The sequence below is a fragment of the Lycorma delicatula genome, chromosome 12 (assembly GCF_047948215.1).
Source record: "Lycorma delicatula isolate Av1 chromosome 12, ASM4794821v1, whole genome shotgun sequence".
Taxonomy (NCBI): Eukaryota; Metazoa; Arthropoda; class Insecta; order Hemiptera; family Fulgoridae; genus Lycorma; species Lycorma delicatula.
This window is the reverse complement of record NC_134466.1, coordinates 31423933-31449289: the sequence shown is the minus strand read 5'-3', so window position 1 is coordinate 31449289 and position 25357 is coordinate 31423933. Positions and strand designations below refer to the sequence as shown.

The following is a 25357-nucleotide window of genomic DNA, read 5'->3' as shown; positions in this document are numbered from 1 at the left end:
TAATTTTTTTTAATTATTTTTTTTTACAATAAAATGTTAAAGTCGAATGTAAAATAACTTTATAGATAATTTAGGAAAACCAAACTAAATAGTTTTTATATTCATTTCAATAAACATTGGTTTCTAATAAGTAAATCAGTTTTTTTATAATTTTGGACACCATTACCCCCAGTGCAGTAGGGTTGGTGTTCTTAGAAAATAAGTGCAGAGTTCCAGAGTTAATATTAACTAAGTATTATGCAGTCAAACTAATTTCATCTCAATTTCAAGCCACATATATAACAATAATAATGAAGTAAATGGACTATGTTGATAGATACTTCATAGTACTTTCACTTAGTCGACATTTAATAATTCATAAAAGTAATAAACCTGCTTACTTTATGAAATACATAAATACAGCTTTATAAATTATTAAGAATGTAAGGTGAATGTATATTGTGGCGTATTTTATCAATACCGTGTACTTAATTTTGTAAACAAAACGTAACATCTACTTTGTTTCAGAGTTTATTTGTTAATATTACAAATTAAATTGTTTAGAGTTAATAATTAGAGGTGTTTTCTTTATAAATACCATATATATTATAATTTGGTTACTCACATAATAGTGCTACATTATCCGGTAGAATGTTCTCTATCTAAAATAGTAAAAAACTGTCTGGAGTAGCCTATTTATTATCATCAGTATCATCTTAAATAACACTTTAAGAAACACTTGAAATAACAGAAAAAAATAAATACGGGTGAGGAAATTCTGTAGAAAAAAAAAATCAAAAAATTATTACATAACCTATAAACTATGCAACCCTGGCTCACGAGGACTTCATTCTCGACAGGCAATTTAAAGGGAAAATTAAGTGGAATATTAAAGTATATAAATATGTTAGTAAAATATTATTAATAAATATTATTCCACTCTTTGAGTAAAATTTTGAGATGACCATATCTCCCCAGTCGACTGACTTCACCGTAACCAAAATCTGGTAACCTTAATGAAATAATGGTAGTCTTTTTAGCCTTTCATCAAGAATGTTCAGGGTTCGAATCCTGTCAAGGTTGATAAGTTTTTTCACATGTTACAAAATTAATTTTTTTTTCAAAAGTAAGAGTACAACCTGTAATTGCACTCTACTCTTAATTGTATTCTACTCTTAATAATAATTTTAAAAAACTAATTTGGAGGACAATTAAATAAAACCCGACATTCTGTAACTGAATATTAAAGTGCGCGCGTTTTAGATTTACGATTTAGTAAAACGAACGACTGTATGAAACGGGTTTAATTTGTTTCAATCACGGTAATTTTGAGTATAAAACTCATATCTCTGAACGTTATTCCAATCCAATCGCTGTTTTTATATTACTATATTAGGAAGAGTGTTTAATAAGTTCATGTAAAGTAAAGAGTTGGGGCACATAATAGATTTTGAGGTCATTCTGAGTTTGCTGCACCTCCGTTAGAAACATACACCAAATTTCAACCAAATACATTTATAATTATGTTTTTGGCAATCGTTAGAGTCGATCAAGTACAGTGATCTGTGAAAAATGGAAAGAGAATTTTAGTAAATTCTAGAATGGAAAGCGTTTAGTGATCTGTGAAAGAGAATTTCGTGTTGTGATCAAACATTACTTTTTGAAAGTCAAAACCGCACCCGAAACTAATGGCGGACCGGATAAATATTATGGTGGGTCAGCTCCATGTATTAGAACAGTTTACGAGTGGTTTGATTATTTTCGGATAGGTCATATGACCACGAACAACACTGAATCACTTCCGGGGGTTCAGCGTCGTTTGTAATCTAGATTCAGCTGAATAGAATATTGAAAAATTCATGATGTGGTAATAGAGGGTAGAATATTAAAAGCGCGTGGATCGCTAAGGTAACAATCTCAAATGAATGAGAACATCTTGTATTACATGAATATTATTTACACATGCGAAATCTGTCTACAAGACTAGTGTCATATTTGCTCACAATTAATCAAAAGTGTAAACGAGTAAACATTTCTAAGCAAGTTTTGTGGCTGTTTCATCTAAATCGGGAATTGACGCATCATTTTATAAAAGTTGATGAAACTTGGATTCATTATGGCTAATTTGAAATCGGGGAATAGGGAAAACAATGAGTTGCAGTCGAAGAACTCGCTTCAAAGAAGGCAAAAACAATTCAATGAGCATGGAAGGTGATCACGATCATTCCAAAACTATGTTTTGGGATGAGTCGTGGTCTAATCCCGTTGACTTTCTTGAGAAGAGTGAATCGATAATCGAGTTGTATTATGCATCTTTGTGGATTATCTAAATGAGGAAATAAATCACATTTGAAGTAAAAGAGGGATCTTTTTCGCCTAGACAACGAATCTGATTTTTCTTCTTCTACTGAGGTAGAGAAATTATTCGAATTGTGCTACGACAATTTTCCCATCACCCCCTCCTACTCACGAGATTTAGCACCTTCGGACTATTATCTGTTTCCAAATATTAAGAAGTGGCTTGATGGAAAGATATTTACGCGAAATGATGAACTTACTTCAAAACATCTGCTGCCTATTTTGAAGAATTGGATTATCGATAAACTTGAGCATCGTTGGAATAAAGATAAAGCAAGTCCGCTGTAGATGGAGACATAGTTTGCGGTGGTTGCTAGAACATTATGAGGAAGTGATCTACACCGTTTCAGTCGTACCCAATGAGGCACCAAGAACGTTGGTAATATTTTAATTTTAAATATTCTTATCATAACGTGTGACACTAGTAATGACAGTGAGCAGCTGTGAACAATAAAGTAGTGGTTAAAACATAACAAAATACTTTCTGAATTTTTAAGTAACAGAAAACTGCAAAAAATGGATGAATATCATTATCTTTTCACGGAAGTCAGAGTTGACGCAGATAAATTGTAACTGTATTTGAAAATGCGTCAGAAATGTTTTTGAATATCTTTGATTCGTTCAAACCGAAGTTTAATGAATGAGTTGCGTGCTGTAAAAATGTTTAAAAATATTGTCAGTCATATCTATAAGGAATATTTATCTTAGGATTAATTTTTCTAATCATATTTAACTGCAATTTCAATGTAGAGGTTGTCAGGCAGAACCTTCCTTTTTGATCTATCTTTGCCAGTGCCTTTCCTTCTCCAAACAATAAGCAGCTAAAATCTCTTGAATATCATTTTCCTAGGATTTCCTCATGGTTGTTAACTCTCCATTCTTACCTTGTATGATTCGAGGAGTCTCTAACAATATATTCTTCCTCCCTACTATATTCTCCTTATATTCTATTCTATTGGACCTCCCTTGAATTCAAGGTTCCAGCTCCCATGATTTATTTTCTTTTCTAGTAATTAAGCCATAAATCCAGTCCATAACGTCGTTTCCAGTAATTAAGCTATAAATCCTGTCGGTAATGTCATTTCCATGTACTGAATAAACTTCCTACGATACCATACCATACCAAACCAAACTTAACCTTTCTTTTCTGTTTAGCCTCTGGAATCACCGTAAAGTATTATTTCAGAGGATGAATGAGAATGATGTTATGAATGTAAATGAACTGTAGTCTTGTACAGTCACAGGTCAACCATTCCTGAGATGTGTGGTTAATCGAAACCCAACCACCAAAGAACACCGGTATCCACCATCTAGTATTCAAATCCGTATAAAAGTAAATGCCTTTACTAGGATTTGAACCTTAGAACTCTCGACTTCGAAATCAGCTGATTTGCGATGACGAATTCACACTAGACCAACCCGGTGGGTTTAACCAATCTTAACTTGACGCTCACTTAGCTCGTTAACCTCGTCTAATTAAAATTAAATGTACAATTGCATACACAATAGTACGGTAGATCGCCGGTACTGTAATGGTAGACATTATGGTGATGGTAGACCGGATACTAAAGTAGCACCTTTAGTATTAATTAACGAAAAACTTCTTGAGAGCAGTGGCGGCTCGTAGCTAAAATTAATAAGGGTGCTGCTCCAGAAAAGTTTTAGCCTTTGTTTCAAATTGTGTAAAAAGAAACAAACATGTATAAAAGGTTAAAGTTTTCTGTAAAATAAAAGAACCGAAAAAAAAATGAATAAAATAGAATAACTGGAAGCAGGATAATAATTTAATTCTATACTTATCACATTCAAGAATATGGTACAAGGTTTTTAAGCACAACAGACACGGAGAAAAAAAAAACTACTTTCCACCAGCACGCCAGGGTCGGCACTGCGGGAGAGACAGTTCTCTCTCCCTTGCAGCCTTGCGTGCAGCTTCCTACGTGCGCATGTGTAAAACAGCCAAACACCACGCCGCTGGAACTGTGAAGTGCATAATTATATACAAAGATTTTTGTTTATTTTTAATAAACTGGGGGATGGCTGCTGAGATTAAGATTAAGGATTATATATTGTACAACTACAAAGAAAGAATTAAAGGAAAAAGGATTCATATTAAATATTATCGATATCAGGTGGAAACAGGGGTTGCTGGAGTTCCACAGCGCCTAAACGAGAGCCACCATTGCTTGAGACAAAACTATCACTTGCACAGGCAATGAAGTTTTTTGTTTAAGACAATTTCATACTTAAGTTACCTATAAAAAAATTGCAGTGTTACCACCACAAAAATTTTCTTTACAAAATAACATGAATCATTTAAACTTATCTATATAGTGAAGAGTAATGTATAAAAAAAATCTGATGTGAACACCACATAACTTCCTTATACGCTTATTAAATTATATATATACACATTTTTTTTTAATGAAAAATAGATAAAATTTTATTTCATTAATAACTTCTAATATTTTTCATTTTTTGTTTATTGTTATTAATAAACTATTATTTATTATACATTTTTTTTTAACAATCAGAGTTTAATAATTATTAGTAAATCAATATATTTAAATTAAAAAAAAAAAGTTAAAAATAAAAGGAGGTGAAGTCCGATTCGAACCGACGTGCCTTCCTCCTTGTAAGACCAAATATTTCATTAATAAAACTTTTATTTGGCTATAACCCTGGAACCAGTGAAAATAAGTACCATTTATGATATATCGTTGAAAAGCTCTCAATGAGGGCTTATTACTACAGTTAAGAGAAAGTCCAAAATCCACACTTTTGGATTTTGGGCTTTTTTGGACACTTTTGGTTCAGTCGATTGCAATAAAAAGGGGAGATGCACAACTAGATGTTATAACAGTCATAAGTCCAAAATTTCAACATTCTCCGGCTAATCGGTTTTGAGTTATGCGATACATGCGCACACACCTATGTACACACGTCACGCCAAAACTAGTTAAAATGGATAAACATCCATTTTAACTAGTTTTGGCGTTTCAGATTTCAACAGAAACTTGTTGAAATCTAATTGCCGAAATTAATCGCGATCACAGTACTTCCTTTACTTCACACAAGGAAGTAAAAACCGTTACATATTTGTTAAAATATATAACAACACAACAGATGGCGATAAAGAAATTAGTATAAATTATCTTTTCGATAAAATAATAAGAAAGGCTGGAATTGCAACTTAGTCACCAATGTGTCATAGCGCATAACGACCTGTGCAGAAAAGCATGTCTCATTGTAGAGTAAGGTTAGAGTACTCATCGTCGGTACGGTTAACGGACGAAGGGTCTTTTCAGGTACTAATATTGACATCACCATTTAACTTTAGTATAATGGCAATACAGAAAAATTACCACTACGTCGGCTACTTACTATTTCCTCCCTAAAATATTGTTTACTTTAACATAGCATCGCGAGCCGGATGCGGTTAGTTTGACACCCAAGATTTAGATTATTGATGTGAAATTTTATTGTTGTTATGCTTCACTTTATGGGTTTCTAAATATTTATTTACATGTTACATAAATATCGTGTCCGGAGGTGCCGATAACGACACTTTGCTGTGGTTCGGGAAAAAATCTACCTACTTTGAGGTATCATCACAGCACCCTATATGTTTTGTTTCCATCCACTCTACCATTGCTGGCACCATCTGGGTTCTGCCGTTTTTTTTTTTTTTACCTCTACCTTGGGTCCAGGGATCTGCCTCAAGAGCAACTCTGAGGGAAGTTTTCACCTCTGGACTTCTTCCACCATCTTTGGATGTTCTTAACCAACACTGTGGACACCGCATGCTATGATTATTCACTCTGCAGCATAGTCTCAATGATGTTCTCTGGGGTAAGCATACCGAATTCTCTCTGGCATGATACCCTCTCTGGAACTGATTGGACATGAACACTGCATGTTGTTCCATAGTATCCACCTCCCTGCAATAATCAGATTCTGCAGGAAGTGTCAGCACCCTTGCACATAGGTATGCCTTAAAACACTCGTGACCGGTAAGGAAATGGGTCAACTTTTGTTTCAACCATTTCTAAAGGTCAGAGATCAGATTGTAGGTCCATCTGCCTTTCTGACTGATCCCATTTTTCTTGCCTCCTGCAGGAAACAATGTCTGCGCATCCTCCTTTCCTGCCCGTCTGTACATCTTCTTCCTCTTTTGAACGAGGAGATCCAGGGACAAAGTCTGACCATAAAAATCATTGGCTTAGCCTGTTCACCAAGAGTATGAGTTCATGATAATAAATATTCTCATGTTGCTTAAACATGGTAGAAGAGTACCACTAGTAGAAAAGTAGCAGACGCAGAAGTTCTACAATGGAAGAAAACATACGAGAATTATTTTTTTTCAAGGTCCGATCGGTCACGAAATTAAAACTACAGTGAAAATAAAAAAAATTTTATTTGTAACAAGTACTTACATAGTTACGCTATTTTTTTACATAGTCGCCACGCCGATTTAGACATTTGTCGTAGCGTGATACCAACTTTCCAATACCCTCGTCATAGAACGGAGCCGCCTGTGTTTACAGCCATGTTTCTATGCCGGTCTGCAGCTCAATGTCTGTGCCAAAATGTTGTCCTCCTAGCCAGCGTTTCATGTGAGCAAAGAGGTGAAAATCGGATGGAGACAAGTCCGGGCTGTGTGGTGGGTGATCAAACACTTCCCAACGAAAACGCTGCAGGAGCTTCTCTGTTACAGCTGCAGTGTGCGGCCGAGCATTGTCATGGAGAAAGACAATGCCTGATGACAACATTCCTCTCTGCTTATTCTGAATTGCCCTTCGTAGACGTTTAAGAGTCACACAGTATGAGGCTGCAGTGATGGTCGTGCCACGTTCCATGAATTCCACCAAGAGAACTCCATTCCGGTCCCAGAACACAGTAGCCACACACTTTCTGTTGGAGAAGGTTCGTTTGAACTTCTTTGGTTTACTGGGAGAATGAAAATGCATCCACTGTTTGAATTGTTCTTTTGTTCCTTCAGTTTCGAAATGGATCCATGTCTCGTCCCCTGTGACAATGTTGTTCAAAAAATCTTCTCCTTCATTGTGGTAGCGCTGGAGAACGTTAGGGAGGCGTCCATTCTCATTGTTTTGTGATGGTCGGCCAGCATCTTGGGAACCCATCTCGCACATAGTTTGCGATACTGAAGTCTCTCACTCACAATGGTGTATAGAGCTGACCTTGAAATTTCAGGAAACGAATCACTCAATACAGAAATTGTGAACCGATGATTTTCTCGAATTGCCTCATCCAATTGCTCAACGAGATCATCGGTTGACACTTGCTTCCTTCCCTAATCGCCTGCATCATGAACATCTGTACGTCCTGCTTTAAAGTTTCTGCACCATTGTCGCACTTTGCTGTCACTCATTCAAGTTTTACCGTACACATTACTTATTGGTCGATGAATTTCAGCTGCATTACACCCCTCAGCCTGAAGAAATCGAATTACCGCATGCACTTCACCTTTGGCGGGAGATGCTATTGTTGTAGACATGCATTCAATTAAACTACGCTTTTAAAAACTTAAATAAAAGTACCAGATGCACGCTGTACATTCAAAACTAAACTGACCTTCTGCAATCCCTTACATCTCTTTTATACTGTTGAGTGCATGACGTGTTGAAACGTATTATATGCATGTTCGAAGACCCTCTCACAGTAAATCTTATGCAATCAGACCAAATTACAAGGAGCGCGAATACAATAGCTGCGTGTTCAGAACTAAACGAAGTGACACGACGTGATTGAAGGCCATACTAGAGATGCTGCGCAACACATATGCGCAAAAATTCATCTGATTTTTGCGCGGGTTTTTAATTCGCGACCGATCGGACCTTGAAAAAAATAACTCTCGTACATCATCAAAACATGTACAATTTTCCAAGCATCACTTAAGTGTGTTGTTTCATCATTAATTAGTTAAAATATCCAATTAGTTTGTACGGAAACAAACTTGAAACAATCTGGAGAAAAATTAGTATACGAGGGTTATCCATGTATATATAAAAATCGCATAAGAGATGTTGTATCATCCTCCATGCAGTTCAGATTTTCCAACATTTGACTCATCTTTTCTTAAAATTAATAGAATTTTTGAGTAGCATGTAGGTTTATGACAATCTCCACCAAACAATCACTGAATTGTTCAAGGAACAGTGGAATTAAATTCTTCAATGAGGGGATTGTTAAGTTGCTTTCTGATCTCAGGAATGCTTGCTTGGATGTCACTGAGGATAAAGTTGATAAATAGTTTAAGACAGTTTCATTGCAAAAACAAGGATTTCTAGTAGCAATAAATAGTTATCAGTTTATAACAAAACAATTCTTAATTAAAAAATGACCCTCACATTTATTTATGAATAGGTAAAAATAGTAAATATACAATAACATTCACATTTTATTGCCCTTCTACAAAAATGCAGGGTCATGTATTTCTCTCCTGTATTTTTCTTCATATATGCTGATCTTTTTATAAAACAAAAGAAAAAATATATAAAATATATGTTTCCAAAAATATACAAACTCCATGTAATCTGTGAAGTTGCTAGACATGGTGATGGTCATATTGAAGAGATGATAAGCAGAACATAATCTCCAGGTATATAGTCAACATGTTGTATTTTACTTTTCTGTATTGCGATCCAAATAGATATTTTTTAACAAAACCTAATATTATATCACTTGACAAAAACATGACGGACCAGTGATTCTCAAACTTTTTAGTTCCGTGACCCCCAAAAAGTAAAAAAAAAAAATTATAATGAACATTTTGCGACTCCCCAACCTCAAACCCAGTGAACCTAGTTAAAATTATTTATTTAGCTACGTTGATAGCGACAGTTATGAATGTGCACGCATGAAGTGTACAAAGATGAGCAATTTACTAGTTCCAACTTGTATTCGCGCTCCTTGTAATTTGGTCTGATTGCATAAGATTTCCTGTAAGAGGGTCTTCGAACATGCATATAATACGTTTCAACACGTCATGCTCTCAACAGTATAAATGAGATGTAAGGAATTGCAGAAGGTCAGTTTAGTTTTGAATGCACAGCGTGCATCTGGTACTTTTATTTAAGTTTTTAAAAGCATAGTTTAATTGAATATAATAACAATAATAATTGAGGTTTTGGTTTTTTAGTGTGCGGTCAAACAGTGTAACTTTTATTTTTCAATTAATTTATGATTGGTGAAATTGATCTTTTATTGTCTTAATACTCATTGTGCTCATGAAAAACAAATTCAGTATAAATATATGTTATTCAAACAATAACATCACATTTAATATAAGAAAGTTTATACTTTCTTTGTCCTGAGATTACATACAAATAAAAATAAACATAATCTATAAATATCTCTCAGTATCTCATATTACTTTAGATTCATATTTAAATGATATGTGACGAATGTTCATGTGTTAAGTGTCTTTGTAGATGTTAAAATTATTTTGTTTGATTTCTAATCCTCCCTTCACTTTAATTTTTATTGGTATGTTTTTAAGAAATTATCAGTCGATAAGAAATATAATGTACATTATAAATAACAGACTGCATGAATAAGGTCCTTGCTTTTGGATATCCATATGCAAATGTTGGCAAAATAAGTTGCTAAAAATCTAATTCACAAAAAAAGTTAACATTTGACCTGAAAAAGATAAGTTTTACTTATTATAAACAACAAAATGATAACATTGTAATCTAGCCAGCCGTCTGTGGCTGTGAACCACATTTTTGTAATCTGCTATATATAATACAAAATTAAATGTTCTGATCCTGGAAAATTTACGAGAGCACCTTTGGTTGTACATAAAATGAGGCTGATTATAATTTATTTTTTTTTTTATAAAATCAAGAAAATTACAATTTGGTTATATTTGTTCATAATGAGAGTAATTCACGAACTGTAGCTATATTTTATTCAATTATGGATGTAATTTTACAAATAGTACATTAATTTTTTTAAAAGCTTCTATTCTTAGCATTTGTATGGTAACAAAATTGTCCTTTATACTTGCATTTCAATCTTGAACACTTCACACATTACTAAAAAGGCAATCCAATGTCTATGAGTGTTAAGTTATTGTATAAACATTATAAAAAAAAGTGTGAAAGCTACATACAAAATAAACTGATATGCAGCGGAGGACAAAAGTGTAGAATTTACATTATAAAAAGTACGAAACTCATTGGTATAGGTATGAAACTATGACTAATTTGGCTTAATAAAATTTCAGAACCAAAATTTTTTTATAAAATTATTTATAACAATAATAATGATAACAATACTATATCTCATTAATAACAACAAAATTAATAACAACTATTAAATTAGTAATTATGACAATAATAAAAACATATATAAAAATATAAAAGAACTATTATGTTTTATAAATTATCATACAACAAATAATTTTTTAAATTTGTTAACAATGATTATTTGTATAATCTTATTTTTATTACGTTTTTAAAAATTATTTGATATGAGCATAGTAATTCTCATCATAAAATAAATATACTGTTTTTCATTCTAGTACTTTTTAACAAATTAACAGCCAATAGAAACATTTCATTAATACCTATGCAAAATTGATTTAACCTTAGACAGGTACACATGTCTGTGAGATGTATCTCCCCACCATCTCCTAGCTCCTTTCCCACTCTCTTGGCGACTGTGGGTCAAGATTTTAGTACTCTCCTAGTGTTCCGAGAGAGAGGTAAGGTAAGTATTATTTTGGTTTTATTTGTTGCAGCATTATGTAAAGGGAGGGGCACCTCAGTAGGAGTGCCACCTCAAACATCCTGTGCACCTTCCTGGCAGTTGATTTGGGTGTCTGCAAGACAGTGTGTAACCAAGGTGACATCACGCTGTTATTCTTTTTCTTTTTATTTTGATTTATGTTAACGTGTTTTGTATTTATTGTAGTTTATCATTCATGTAAAAAGTACAATATACCTTTTTTTTATTTTCCTCTTGCAGATAAAAAAAGGCATTCTCAACCTAGTTGCAGTAATGTACTTTATCGAACTGATGACCCTGGTTTCGATAAAAAAGTGAGAAACCTTTTGTTTGATGATTGAATATATGGAAAATGAATTTTATCTAGGAGAAGTGAAGGCAGAGAGGAGAATAGCTTGGGTACCAATGATGAAATTGAAGATGAAGATGATTTGATTGAAGACTGACAATTGCAACATAGACCCTAAATTCATTGTATCTTGAGAAGATAGTGATGAATGCTGGAGCAGTGGTGGTGATTACGACAGTGATGAAGTCCATGAATCTTCACATCCTCAATTCTACACAAATGAGGAAGCAAGTAGAGCTGCAGAGGCAGATATTTCTTTGGAAATGCCTGTAACATATCTTGGGATGAAATGATTTCGAATGGCATTTTGCAGAACCCAATCAACGAGTAAGGGTGTCTTGTGAAAATATAATCAGAGGTCTCCCTGATCTTATGAATTCTGCAAAAGGACTTACAGAAAATCCATCTCCAAAACAACTTTGGGACCTCCTAATAGACCAACAAATACTTGATGAAATATTAAAATGGACGAGCAAAAAATTGGAATAGGCCTGTAGGAAAATAAATGCTAAGCCTGAGAGGATTAAAAAGATAGAAAATGAAAAAAACCTTTTGAATAAGTACAGACCAACTGATTTGCATGAGGTAAATGCTTTCATTGCGGCAATCCTGTTAACATCAATTTATAAAGGCTCCACAGAAGACACTGAATCTCTTTTTGCTTCCACGGCTTCAAGGTGATCAATATTTAGATCCATCATGACTGGAAAAAGATTCAAAACTTTCTTGCAGCCCTGTGGTTTGACAATCCTGAAAACAGGCAAGAAAAAATGCAGGATGACAAAACTGCTCCAATTTCATTTATTTTTGAGTGCTTTGTCAATAATTGCAAATCTCCTAAGAGCCTCAGTAGTACGATTTGCATAAATGAAATGTTAGTCCCTTTTAGAGGTTGTTGCTCTTTCAAGGTTTATATGCTGAGTAAACCGGCCAAATATGGCATAAAGGTTCAGGCACTCACTGATGCAAGGAGTTCATATTTTTATAATGGCTACATTTATCAAGGGAAGGGGACTGATGGAATGGACTAACTTCCTCCAAAAGAGAACTCCAAGTCCCACTGCAAGTTGCTATATGACTTGTGAAGTCAATTGTCAACGGTGGAAGAAATGTTACTGCTGACAATTATTATTGTTCAGTTGAATTGGGTTTAGAATTAGCGAAGACAGGTCTCACCCATGTCGGTACTCTAAAAAAAAAAAAGGAAATTCCACCAGTATTTCAGGCATCAAACAAAAGACCAGTACAAAGTTCTTTATTTGATTTCACACAAAATATGACCCTTATGTCATTCATACGTTCTTAAGAAAAATAGGAACGTGATTTTGCTACCTACAATGCACTATGACAAAGAGATTGATGAGAACACCCGAAAACCATCAATAATTATGTTCTACAATAGAACTAAAGTCAGAGTAGACTGCTTTGATAAAAAGTACTCAACTTACTCTTCACAGTGTAGGTCCCTGAGATGGTCACTGACTATGTTCTTCCAAATTTGTGATATAGCTTCTTTGAATGCTCACGTGCTCTACCTTGTCTTCAGGAAAAACTCACTGCTGCAAAGATTCAAGTTCATTGAAATGCTGGTAAAACAAATAATGGATCCACATTTATAGAGGAGGTGATTAGAACCTACAATAAAAATTGGTGTACCATCAATGAAGTTCTCAATGTGTCACCAGAGTCAGAGCCTCACGTTGAGAAATTGTCATCTGCGCTACCATCAAAGGAAACTTGTAAAAAAATGTAATCCTAAACTAAAGAGAAGGACACAGTATAAATACGTCGGCTGTGGTACACCTAGTTGCCTACAATGTTCCAGAAAAACATGCACTGACTGTATTAATAAAAAATGTCAAAATGATTGAAAGAATATAAAACTGTAAAATCTCCTACTTATTATATTTGCAGTCTCAAGTTTATTTACATAGATAATTTTTAGGAAGATTACTGTTCATTCTTGTTCTAGTTCTTTGATAATTTTTTACTATTCATGTCTTTTATATGATTTATTTTAGTATTTTTGATGATCTGTTTTAAATGTTACCTATATGTAATTTGTATATACTTACTAGTTTACAAGAAGCAAAGACAGATTTATTTTCATTTTAAAAAGGCAATTGTTCTTCATTTTTCTGTTGATGTTTTTGAAGGCTGTGCTTTCTCGCTAAGTCAAGTTTTAAGTGAGGGTATTATTAATTTAGGCTGTGTACTTACTTTAATTTATAGAGCTAAAGACAGATTATAATAATTTTTTTATCAGATGATATTTATAACATTTCTAAGTTACGTACAATCAAAACTGATTAGCTTGTTAAAAAAGAAAAGTTCACGAGAAGTTTTGTAATTTGAAAATACACTTTGTCCCAAAATAGAATTTTACTCAATCCACTTTCACTATTGTATTCCTACATTCACGTATGCAATGTTCAGTTTACGGATAAATGGAAGGTAAAGCACTATCTTGGTGAAAAAAAAGACGGTGTCTCATAGACGGGTATACCCAGGGGCAGGCCCTGGTGCGTTTACCTGTGCATGGTAAAAATCATCTTTGTAAATATCCCTGAAAAAAAACCAAAACATAAAAATTATGTTTTTTAAAAAACAAATTACAAATAAAAGTAATTTATTTATATAACAAATTTAAAACAAATATAAAACAAAATTAAACAAATATAAAACGGTCATTTAATTGAGATTATCAAGAAATTTATATAAAATAATACTACTTAACAACTAAAATGATTTGTAATTCTGCTGGTTTCCAAGGGACCATTGGAGAAGTTTTTTTGCATGTTTCCTCTAAAATATAACCAACAGTGTTACAGGTAATTTTACAGAGAACTAGAGAAGAAATATCTGATAGTGAGAGTATATTAAAGGAGATAGAATCTAAATAAATATCTGGTACAATCCAAATAAGTGAGTAGTATGTAAATTTTGGCTGGAAAGTAAATTAAAAATTTTGTTATGTTAAAAAATCATCAATCACGGAAACTGCAATTTTTGAGCACAAATTATAAATATAGAAAAATATTATTTTTATGACATTTTATATAATATATATGTGTAAAATTTTCCATTTATCTCCCTTTTAGTTAACATTTTATGACTGATTCATTTCAAAACATATCAATACAAGTAAGAATCAAGTTCAAAAACATAAATGTACTAACACCAGGCTCAATTCTAATGAAACACTGTAATACAGAGGTTTGAATTAATCTGTTACAGGTTTGAGGTTTAAATTAATTGAATTACTTTTTAATTTACTAAAAGTGATTTTAGAGTGTGCAGGTAGGTTTATAGCTGAGCCTAAAATTACCATCTAGAATATTTATCTATTATTTTTGTAAAAAGATACCTAGTGTTTTTTAATGATTATTGATTGTTGGAGCGGTTCAGGTGGTTAGTGAAAGCCTTTTAATGAAATGGTTTATAATTTTCAATCCAGCTGTACCAGTAATATATTAATGTTAATGGCTCCTTGATCTTGTTCCTACCCATTATTCTGTTGTTGAGTGGTAAATCCAGGCTTGGTTATAAATAGATATAACACATGAGGTACACTCATAAATAGACATTTATGAGGTATACTTATGACTTAAAAAAACAGTATGAAGGCTTTGAATGAAGATGCTGCATTCTGGAAAATTCCAGAATGTTCTAGAATCATTCATTATATCTGATCTAAAAACATCAAATTCAGAATAAAAAAAATTATAGATGTAATGTCAAAATTTCCTCCCCAAATAAAAGTATAGGATATATATATTTATGTAATCTTATAAATAGAGCAAACAGCATTTGGTGCTTGCTTGGGAAGCTTGTTCCAGGTGGTATGCTTGATCAGTATTATAACTTCTTTGAATGATTTTTTTTAAATTCTTATAAACTGGAGAAGTTTGTGTGTGAATTAGGATAAATCTTTTTTATAGTTATAAATCGTTTAGTGAAAATCAACTACTAAAAAACATTAATGAATTAAGAATTACAATCTGATCTTTTCTCATTATGTAACTACACTAATACTTGAATAAAGAAATATAAGCAAACAAGAAAACTGCTTGTTAAACCAGTCACATATTTCCTAACAAACGTTTTTCTATAAACATTTCATTACTATCACCTGGTAGGTCACAGCATACAGCCAGCCTTCAAGCAATCAATTCTTCAAAAAATTTTTTTTCAGGCCCCTCTTTCCTTCACTTTGGTATCATTAATTGCTTGAAACCTTTTTCTTCTCTGTCTAGAACTTCACTTCCAGAGCTTCTACTATTACATTCTTTTTTCTGAACCTCTACCTTACACAGTTCTTTTTTGTTTTTTTTTCCTAGGTTTAAAGTTTCTTTATTTGTCCATTCTTTTCCATGTCTACATTTCTAGTGCTTATGCTATTTTTAGAACCTTCTTTCTTTCCTGAGAATCTGTGCTTCTGCTCCATTGAATGCTATGGTCCAGGTAAAAAGTTTTGCCTACCTCTTCCCTTGTTTTTCGTTCAGACATCCACATATCAGTCCTTTTATATTAAAAGACTGTTTTCCTATTTTAATTTTTTTTTTTTAATTTCCTGATTGCAATACAAGTCATGGATGGTAATGTCTTAAAATAGAATCCACATTATAATTTTTAAAAAGATGATTTAGTATATTTTTCAAGAGAATGTGAGTTCTTCAATAGCTACTGAACTGAAATACTCTTTATGTTCATAAGAGCAAAATATTAAAAAAAACATATTAAGTATAAATATATTATTTAAAAAAATGTAAACAGTACATACCATTTTTGCAATTTCACCAAGTTGTTCAGACACAGCTGGCCCTGTTTCTTTAACTAATTTATAGAAATATCCATTTTCATTTTGCAATAACTTGTGAGGATGGTCAAATTCCTGTAATGCAATCAACAACAATTAATTTTTAATACAAACAGAGAAATTTACAGATTAATTAACAAAAGTTTATTAATGTAGCATACAGCGTACCATGTTTTCATGGTACCTTTTAAATGAAGAAAAAAAGCAAAATTTAAAGCTAAATTGAAGTTCATAATCATGCAAGAGCAACTGAGCTGATTATAACTAAACATGCATAATAAATCTACCTTAACACTAACTAAACTCTGGACTATTTCTTAGACAAAAATTGAGGGGACAAACGTCCCTCTCAATCTTCTTACTATTTTCCAATATTCTGAACTGAATGATGAATGATAGAGCAAACTGTCTACTCTACCAAATGTAAAAAAAAAGTATTAGTTTTTTTATAGATTACAGCAATTTTTTCAAATCCAGCTATTCATACTAACAAGTAAACACAAATAAATCTCATCTGGTATTTGACATGGGGTTAAAAGCACTTTTTTTTAGAAAATAAAGAAATTAATGTAATTTTAGAGATGATAGCGACATAGAGAGCTCATCTGGACAAAGCTGAAAAGTACAGCTGTAATAGTAGCAGTAAAACAAATATATTTATAATTCCATTACAAACTTACCACAGCTTCACCAGCTTCCATTACAAGGACTTTATCGGAATCCATAATAGTATTAAGCCTATGTGCAATTGTTAATACTGTACAATCACTAAATTTATTTCTTATAGTTTTCTGAATCAAAGCATCTGTTCTGAAAAAAGAAATCATCAGGTTAGATATATTTTACAATTCAAAACAAGAGAAAAATTTACAGTAACATAAATTTATGGTTACATGCTTATTAGAATAAGCATGTAATAGATAGCAATCCACCTTTTACATACAGCTTATTATTGTTACTTTCACTATAATATATAAATATTTATATTTCAATATTATATAAATCAAAAATATGTTAATCCACACTTTAATAAAAAAATACATTCAAAGTGATTACAAATTTTAGGGAAAAATAATAACTACAATATAAAAATAAATTTCTTTTGACTTCTGCATGCTAATTCCTCAATTTACATAAATTTGAATTACAGAGACGCTGATTATCTAATCACCAATTTTCAGATTCCAAATATCATACTGCTAAAAATTGCGCTAGGTATTTTTAAAAAGATTTATTCACTACTTAAAATCTAAAATATTATTCAAATAAACTTTCACTTAAACAGGAAAAGTATTTTTATCAATCTTTGTTTTTTCTGTTTTTTTTTTTTTATTGAAACTTTTTTGCAATTGATACAGGACAAATCATAGATAAATTTAAACTGTTCAACTAATTATAGAATTAATTTCTGAAAAGAGTGATGAAAACATATTAATTAGTCAAACATGAATTATAATGTAATGACTTCCATCCAGGGCTGTCACATGAAAAACTCATGTACGTTTATCTATCACTATGGACTGATAGGAGTGACAAAAAGAATGCGATTCTACACAGATTCTTTGTTTAAAACGATTACATGATTTTGCAACTTATAAATGAAGATCATCATTAAAACAAGTACAGATTACAGAGTTTTTTAAGAAGAAATAAGAGTTTTTAAAGGAACGTTTTGATTATTATTGAGTGTCACTAAGTTTTATTCAATTAAACTTACTATCTTTCTTAAATTTTTGGTATATTTTTTAAAAATATTTTTTTCATAACACAGTAACTTAACTTGATTTCTTTTCAACATGTTTTTTAAGCTTTTTCTTGAATGTTTTTTATAATTTAAAAGACTCTTTTTTTATAAAACAGTAGGGCAGTAAATTTTTATTTCTTTCTGATAATGTTTGTAAATTCTGAATTTTTTATTAGAAAAGTCTCTTTTCATTGCATTTTTATTTATTGTATTTAATTTTTATTACATTGTAGATGTGTTCTGAGTATCATTAATTTTACTGAAATAAATCTATTTTGTTATATTTTTGTCTTTTTATTAAGTGTGATACCCATTAAACATTAGAATATGTTCATTATGTATGATAAACTTATATTAATTTTCCAATTATCTGGATTTCTCATTATCCAAATTTGGCCTTGCAAAGGTCAATCTGGACAACCAGTACTCCACTCTTGATGATTTTCGATTAACTTTTGATTATTAAGATAACACACAATGTAAGCATAATTTTTAATAATTATGATTAGATTCAAAAGAAAAATAATATCAAATAATTAAGGAAAGTATTTAACGTTAAACCTGATATAGAAATAACTACAGAATTAGAAAAATATTTATGAACAGAAATTTAGCCATTATGTTTGTTGTTTTAGCTATGTATCTATTCATAGATGCTTTTTTATTTCTGCAGTAAAAGCAGTTTTTATATTAAATAAATTTTAAAATCTTCTCAATACAAAATCATTCATTAGTGCACTGCTCCCGTCTCTGCCCCAAGCATAGGACTAAATTTAGGGAGCACATAGTTTGTAGTTCAACTGTATAATTGTTGGTAAAACTATGCATTGAAAAAACCAGAATTCCAGGAAAATGCGTTACTACTACATCCCAGTGACAAAGTGGTAATGTCAAAATGTTCATTGTCAGTTCAATCAGTCAAGTTTGAACCTGTAAGGGTAGTAGTAATTCTTATTAACCCATCGGGTTGCTCTAGTGGTGAACTTGTTATCGCAAATCAGCTGATTTCAAAATCGAAAGTTCTAAAGTTCAAATCCTAGTAAAGGTGTTATTTTTATATGGATTTGAATACTAGACCGTGGATACCAGTATCCTTTGGTGGTCAGGTTGCAATTAACCACACATCTCAGGAACAGTCGATCTGAGACTGTAAAAAACTACACTTCATTTACATTCAACATATCATCCTCATTCATCCTTTGAAGTAATACCTTATGGTGGTTCCAGGGGCTAAACAGAAAAAGAAAGTAAGTCTTACTGCTTTGAGCAAGTAGCAAGATTATACATTCAAACCTGGAGCAGAATCTGCACTACTGGATCATCTTGTGTTTCAATTTGCCATTGTAACTGATGCCCTCTACCTTGTGGCTCTAAGCCAGATCTGGTACTATGTCGGATAGCAGGTGGCCCTTGGCTGAATCATAATCCTGCAATCAGTTCTCATTAGTGAAGAAATCCCATCTCAATCAGTGACTGGGCTGGAAGTCAGTACTCTGTACCCACTGAACCAGTAAGTCCAAACTAGTCCTGACAAAAGTATGTTGTTTTCAGCAGTGAATTCCATCAAGTGTAACTTGATTAGTGTATAACATATAGACATACAAAGTTTATGTTTGACTGATAACTGGAATGCTGGTGAGTGAACAGTACTACACCTTATTCTGCAACCCATGGGAAGGTGTGGGCTAGCAGGAGGATAATCTGTAACCTACCTAGATAATGTATATCTGGTATATCTGTATCTAATCAAAGTGATGATTACATTCAAAGGCAGGCTGTGATGAAGTACTGCAATAAAGGGTAGTAGTTCAAATGGTAAAAATGGTACAATCTCATTCTATTAATTAGTTATTAACATCTCTGATGTTAATAGCTAATTCTATAAATTGTGAAAATTCTCAGAGTATTAGTGGAAATAAAAGGGTATGATGGTAATTTCAAGGATAAACTTCTAACAATCAAAGCTAATGCTTAATATGTTTCCTATCAGTCATCCTGAGTGCAGTTTCTGAGGAAACTAACGATTGTAAAAATTAACAGGGCCACTTAAAAATTTACTAGACAGTCTACTACAAAAAATATAAATGTATATATATATTTTTTTATTTTTTTCCCAAACATTATATGTACCACTGTATCAAATAATATATTTTAAAATAATTATATATTATAACCACCAGATACAGTCAGAATAAAAAGGTAAGAACATTTACCTGACAGTAGCGCTTTCGGAGTGTTACTCTATCTTCAGTAGTTAAATACATAAGTTACATACAATTAGAATGAAATTAAAAGAAAAAATTTAATTTAAAATAAATTTCATTAATATGAATATATTTATGTCAATTAATTAAATCTCTTATATTTATCATGGTTAAGTCATATCTTACCATTTAAATTGTTACCATATCTTATCATCTAAAGTGTTTAATATATCATTTAAAATATAGTTTTATATACACACATGTAAAAATTATTTAAAAAAAAAACACTTACTGTGGGTCAACATTTGCAGTAGCTTCATCCATTACAAGTATTTTATTATTTCTAATGATTGCTCTTGCAAGACAAACCAACTGACGTTGACCTAGACTGAAATTACTACCACCATCCATAATATAAGTTTGAAGACCACATTCTTCTTTTAATGACTCCCTTAATTCTACCTAAATTAAAAAAAAAAAATATATATATAAAATAAAGATGCTTAAGTATTAGATTTAAACCTTTTGAAGCATTTTTCTCTGTAGGGTAAGATGACAATAATTTGAAATTATTGTCTACCAAGTATTTTTATTGTATGCCTTATTATTTTCTACTTTCACCATTTAGATAATAATTTATTTGCTTTTGTTATTTGCACACTCATGTAAGCAAACAGTAAATTCTGTTTTTGTATGAACTAATAAAAACGCTAGACTTTTTTGGTTTTTCTAGAGATTATACTCAACCAATATTCTATCTTATATACTAATCTAGCATCAATATCCTTCTTGCTATTTACTGCTATACTTTATGATTTTATTGCAGAGCAATTTTTTTGTTTTGCTAATTCTTTCTCAAGAATAAATTCCAGTCTTCCTTTTGAACATATATAACTATTTTTTATTGATCCATTCTGATAATCCATTAGAATTAATCAAAAATAAGTAGAGATCAATCTATATAAAACTTATATATACAAAATAAATGCAATTGGAAAAATAATTACAACTAAACTATAGTCTGTAAAAAAAATCAAGTAAACTGAGTTTAAGTTGTTTTAATTCTATAAATAACAGTTAAAAATAATTATTAAGCAGTTTATTTAAGCAGAAAAAATTCAGCATCTATATTTCCAAAACAATGTGGTTAACAACTATTTGTCATTTTTTTTTAGTGTACCAACTTCTGATCTCTATAATTTGCAAAATTATTGTGTGAAATATACATATTATATTAAAATATTATAGTTAAAATGTATTAAACTGTTGGTTTTTATCTTTCCTCTGATCAAATTTCAGATTTTTCATTATTATTTTGATGGTAGTAAGTGTTTTAAAAATGTTACAAGGTCTGGTCAAAAAATAACTGAACTTAATTTTTTTAATCTTTATTATTCATTTTACAGATTATTGGTCCTTGTCCCCTTCAAAGTACTCTCGACCCCTATTCACACACTACTCCCAGCAGTGTTTCCACTTCACGCAGCAGTCCTGGATAGCTTCATTTGAAATGGCCTTTAAGGTCCGTGACAAATTTGCTTTAATGCCATCAATAACTTCAAAACGACATTCTTTCATCACTGATTCTAATTTCAGAAATAAGAAAAAATTGCAAGGAGCCTGGTCTGCCGAGTAGTGAGGCTGAGGGAGCACAGTCGTCTGCTTTTTGCCACAAAACTGTTGAATTGACAAAGTTAAGGGTGCGGGCGCATTGTTGTGGTGAAGGAACCGTACGTTGTCTTGCCATAACTCTGGTCTCTTTTTGCAGATTTTTTCACGTAAGTATTGTAAAAACGCCTTGATTAGTACACATGCTTTACTGTTTCACTTCGAGGCGAGAATTCAAAGTGCATAATTTCATTAAAATTGAAAAACCAGAGAGCATCACTTTGATATTGGATCGAGACTGACATGCTTTCTTGGAGCGAGGAGATCCATCGCCAGTCCATTATGATGACTGGACTTTTGTCTCAATGTCATAGCCATAAACCCAGTTTTCATCTCCTGTTATGACCCTTTGCATGAATGTTTCATCACCACTGGCTTGTTCAAGAAGTTACCAACAAACGTCCACTTGATGTTCTTTGTGCTGTTCGGTCATCAAACGAGGAACAAACTTTACTGCAACTCTACGCGTGTTCAATTTTTCAGTCAAAATGTCATGATGTCCAATTGAAATTCTAACCTCTTCTGCAAGTTCTCTGACAGTCAACAGGCAATTTTCACATAGTAGACACTTGATTTTCTGAACATGGGTGTCATCAGTTGAAGTCAAAGGCCTTCCTGATCAAGGGTCATCTTCAATTTACTGACAACCACTTTTAAATTGTGAAAACTATTTATAACTTCATGTACAACCCTGTTGGACACTATGTTATGAATAGTATCATCTTCGTAAGCTTGTTTCAAAAGTTGAAATGTTCCTGTGAAAGTTTTTGCCAGTTTCATGCAAAATTTTACTCTCCTGAAAATCGCACATTACAAAAATCTCTACTAATACTTAAACTACTTATACTTAATTGCACTCAAACAACAATAACACGAAAACTAAATAAGATACCAACAATCCAAGAACACGTGGTTACAGAGGATGTTATGCGAAACACAATTCTGCCAACCACACGCCACTAAATATCTCTGCTGGCACATAATTAAAAATATTTGGTTATTTTCTGAACAGCCCTCATGTAATACTTGAGAGTTGTTATATAATAACTTCATGAATTCGGTTTTTTGTTCTTACTATCTGATATATTTCATCAGCTTTTCTATACCTTATATTACATTCTTACAAAACTCGCATACTTTGCGAGTAGTTTTTGCACTTTTCCAAAAAAAAATGTGTTTGAATGGAACAAACTCTTTCCAAATTAAAATTTTTTATCCTGTGTCAGTAGCACCTTATCTAGTCCACTCTATAAAGCAATTATAGATGCTATAAAGCAATTATAGCACTCTATAGATCAATTTTTAATCCATGTGTATGTAAAATATTTATTTTCTATTTTATTGACAGACCTGCTGTTACTGATTGACTTTTGTGCTATATGAAAGATTACACATAACATTTTTAATTGAATAATTCTTCCAAATTTTTTCACTTGTTTTGTGTTTTTTTCTACAAAACTTAGATTTAATATCAGCTTCCTATAATTTTGCTCTAAACCTCCAATAATGGTGATCCATTCGTCAAACCAAACATAAAAAGGTTGTTAAAAAATATATATACTCATGTATGTGTGTGTGTATACATATTCATATCAATTACAAATTATAGAAAGTGATGAATTAGAAACATTTAAGAAGAAAAGGTTTAAACAAAAGTATCTGCTTACTTCTAAATAATACTATACTCTTACAGAATAAAAGATTTATTAAAGGTTTTATGTAAAAAACCTTTAATTTTTTACAAGTATACAAAACTAACAGAGAAAGGAAGTGAAGACTTCATATATTTACATGGCAATTTAGTATATATTTTTTTTCTGCACACGGGCAAAAGGTTCATCTAACATTTCTTTGTATAACTTTATTACAAACCAATAATACCATGTCTGGTAAGAGAATTAGTAAAAAATCTAACTTACATCATCAAGAGCACTCCACAATAAATAATCTGGATACTCTTCGAAAGGATCCAAATTACGTCTCATCGTACCAGAATATAAAACAGGATCTTGTGGAATAATTGATATATGTGAACGCAAACACTCTAAAGTTAGCGTTTTTGTATCGATACCATCAATTAATATTTGTCCTTCAATAGGAGACATTCTGAATAATGCTTGAATCAATGATGATTTACCTGCTCCAGTCCTACCAACTATGCCAACCTGCATGAAAATAAATTTTATAATATCAATGTACAATTTGATATAATATAATAAATATTTTAAACAACTCAAACGCAGAAAATATGAATACAAAGGGTGTTATGGACAAGAAAATTAAATGGCTGGCAAGTTAAAATAAAATACGCGGCAATGAAAATCAGCAGAAGTCTGCTTGAAAGAAAATTGCATTGAAATTCTTATACTGCCATAATAGCACAGTGAATGCAGTACTCATCATAATCTGTAATCTCACTATACAATCATATATCATTGATTCTTTCAGTACCTGAAAAGCAGTGACGATAAAACTTTGTTGCTCCCACCAGATGTGTGAACATTTTGTGATGTATTTTTAATAAGAGAAAGGATATAGTACCGCTAAGATTTTTTTAGGTATTTCTGTTATACTGTATTCGATGGTTAAGCTGTTTTTTTGTTTTTTTTTTTTAGTTTAATTAGCTTAGTGATCAATATGTTGATGAAGAATTATTTAAATTCTCAAAAAGTTATATGTATATATAAAACAACATGTGAATGATTCAAAATCAACGTCCAGCAAAAACTACTGAAGATAATTGGTGAAAATTTGTGTACACATTCTTAAGTGCACACTAAGAAAGGATTTTTTAAAATTCTGAGTTTAAAAGGTTAAAATGGAATAACAATGAAAATTACTCTTTTTTTGAATTTCTTGGTAAAAAATGAAGAAGATATCAACTTGATTTTTGGTGTGTGTAACCTTCATGTGAATATCTAAATGAAGAAAGGTAAAAAAATTTTGAACAATGATTTAAAATTTTCCCATTTTTGACCATTCTAAACAAGATATTCAGTAGATTTGAGTTTGCAAATACTCTTCAAATAAATATCTAAAAACCATTTTTGGGTTTTTTGAAATTTTAAGTGGTATACAGCACACCTTTGCCACTGTTATTGTTTGTGTCGCACAACTGGCTGCACCTGCAGCCAGTTACTTGACTAAAAAACATAAAATAAAATAAAAACTTTTTCACAATAGAAAATGCAAGTAACCACATAGTGTGAGCAGAGCCACTACAGGGATGCTGTTTATGTGTGTGTGTGTGTGTGTGTGTGTGGGTGTGGGTGTATATAATATTATATGCTGAAAATATAAGTAGAAATCTAAACACACACAACAAATTATCAACTGATACAGCACATATTTAAAAAAAAAATAATGAGAAGAAAAAACTATTAAATTAGTCAATGTTCTTTATGAAACATCAGTGCTAAATAAATATATTTATATGGACTGTATTTAAAAAAAGAAGTTTAGCCAAACGTAAGTGGAAA

The 25357-nt window shown here is 31.7% G+C and overlaps 2 protein-coding genes across 4 annotated transcripts in view; both read right to left on the bottom strand.

Moving 5' to 3' along the window:
* LOC142333290 (ATP-binding cassette sub-family C member 4-like) overlaps positions 1–922 on the bottom strand; it is a 92550-nt gene extending 91628 nt beyond the window's left edge. Inside the window, exon 1 of the mRNA XM_075380312.1 lies at positions 605–922. The gene's annotated coding sequence lies outside the window, so the exon portion shown is untranslated. The remainder of the gene's footprint in view (positions 1–604) is intronic.
* A 9676-nt stretch (positions 923–10598) lies between these two features.
* The window catches only part of LOC142333291 (ATP-binding cassette sub-family C member 4-like), a 124722-nt gene continuing 109963 nt past the window's right edge, over positions 10599–25357 (bottom strand). For all 3 annotated transcript variants that reach the window (XM_075380313.1, XM_075380314.1, XM_075380315.1), the window contains exons 24-28: positions 23798–24043; positions 20503–20672; positions 16943–17072; positions 16227–16337; positions 10599–14009 (exon numbers count right to left, since the gene is read on the bottom strand). In XM_075380313.1, the coding sequence (XP_075236428.1) occupies positions 13992–14009; positions 16227–16337; positions 16943–17072; positions 20503–20672; positions 23798–24043 (675 nt within the window). In that variant the 3' untranslated portion in view covers positions 10599–13991. The remainder of the gene's footprint in view (positions 14010–16226; positions 16338–16942; positions 17073–20502; positions 20673–23797; positions 24044–25357) is intronic.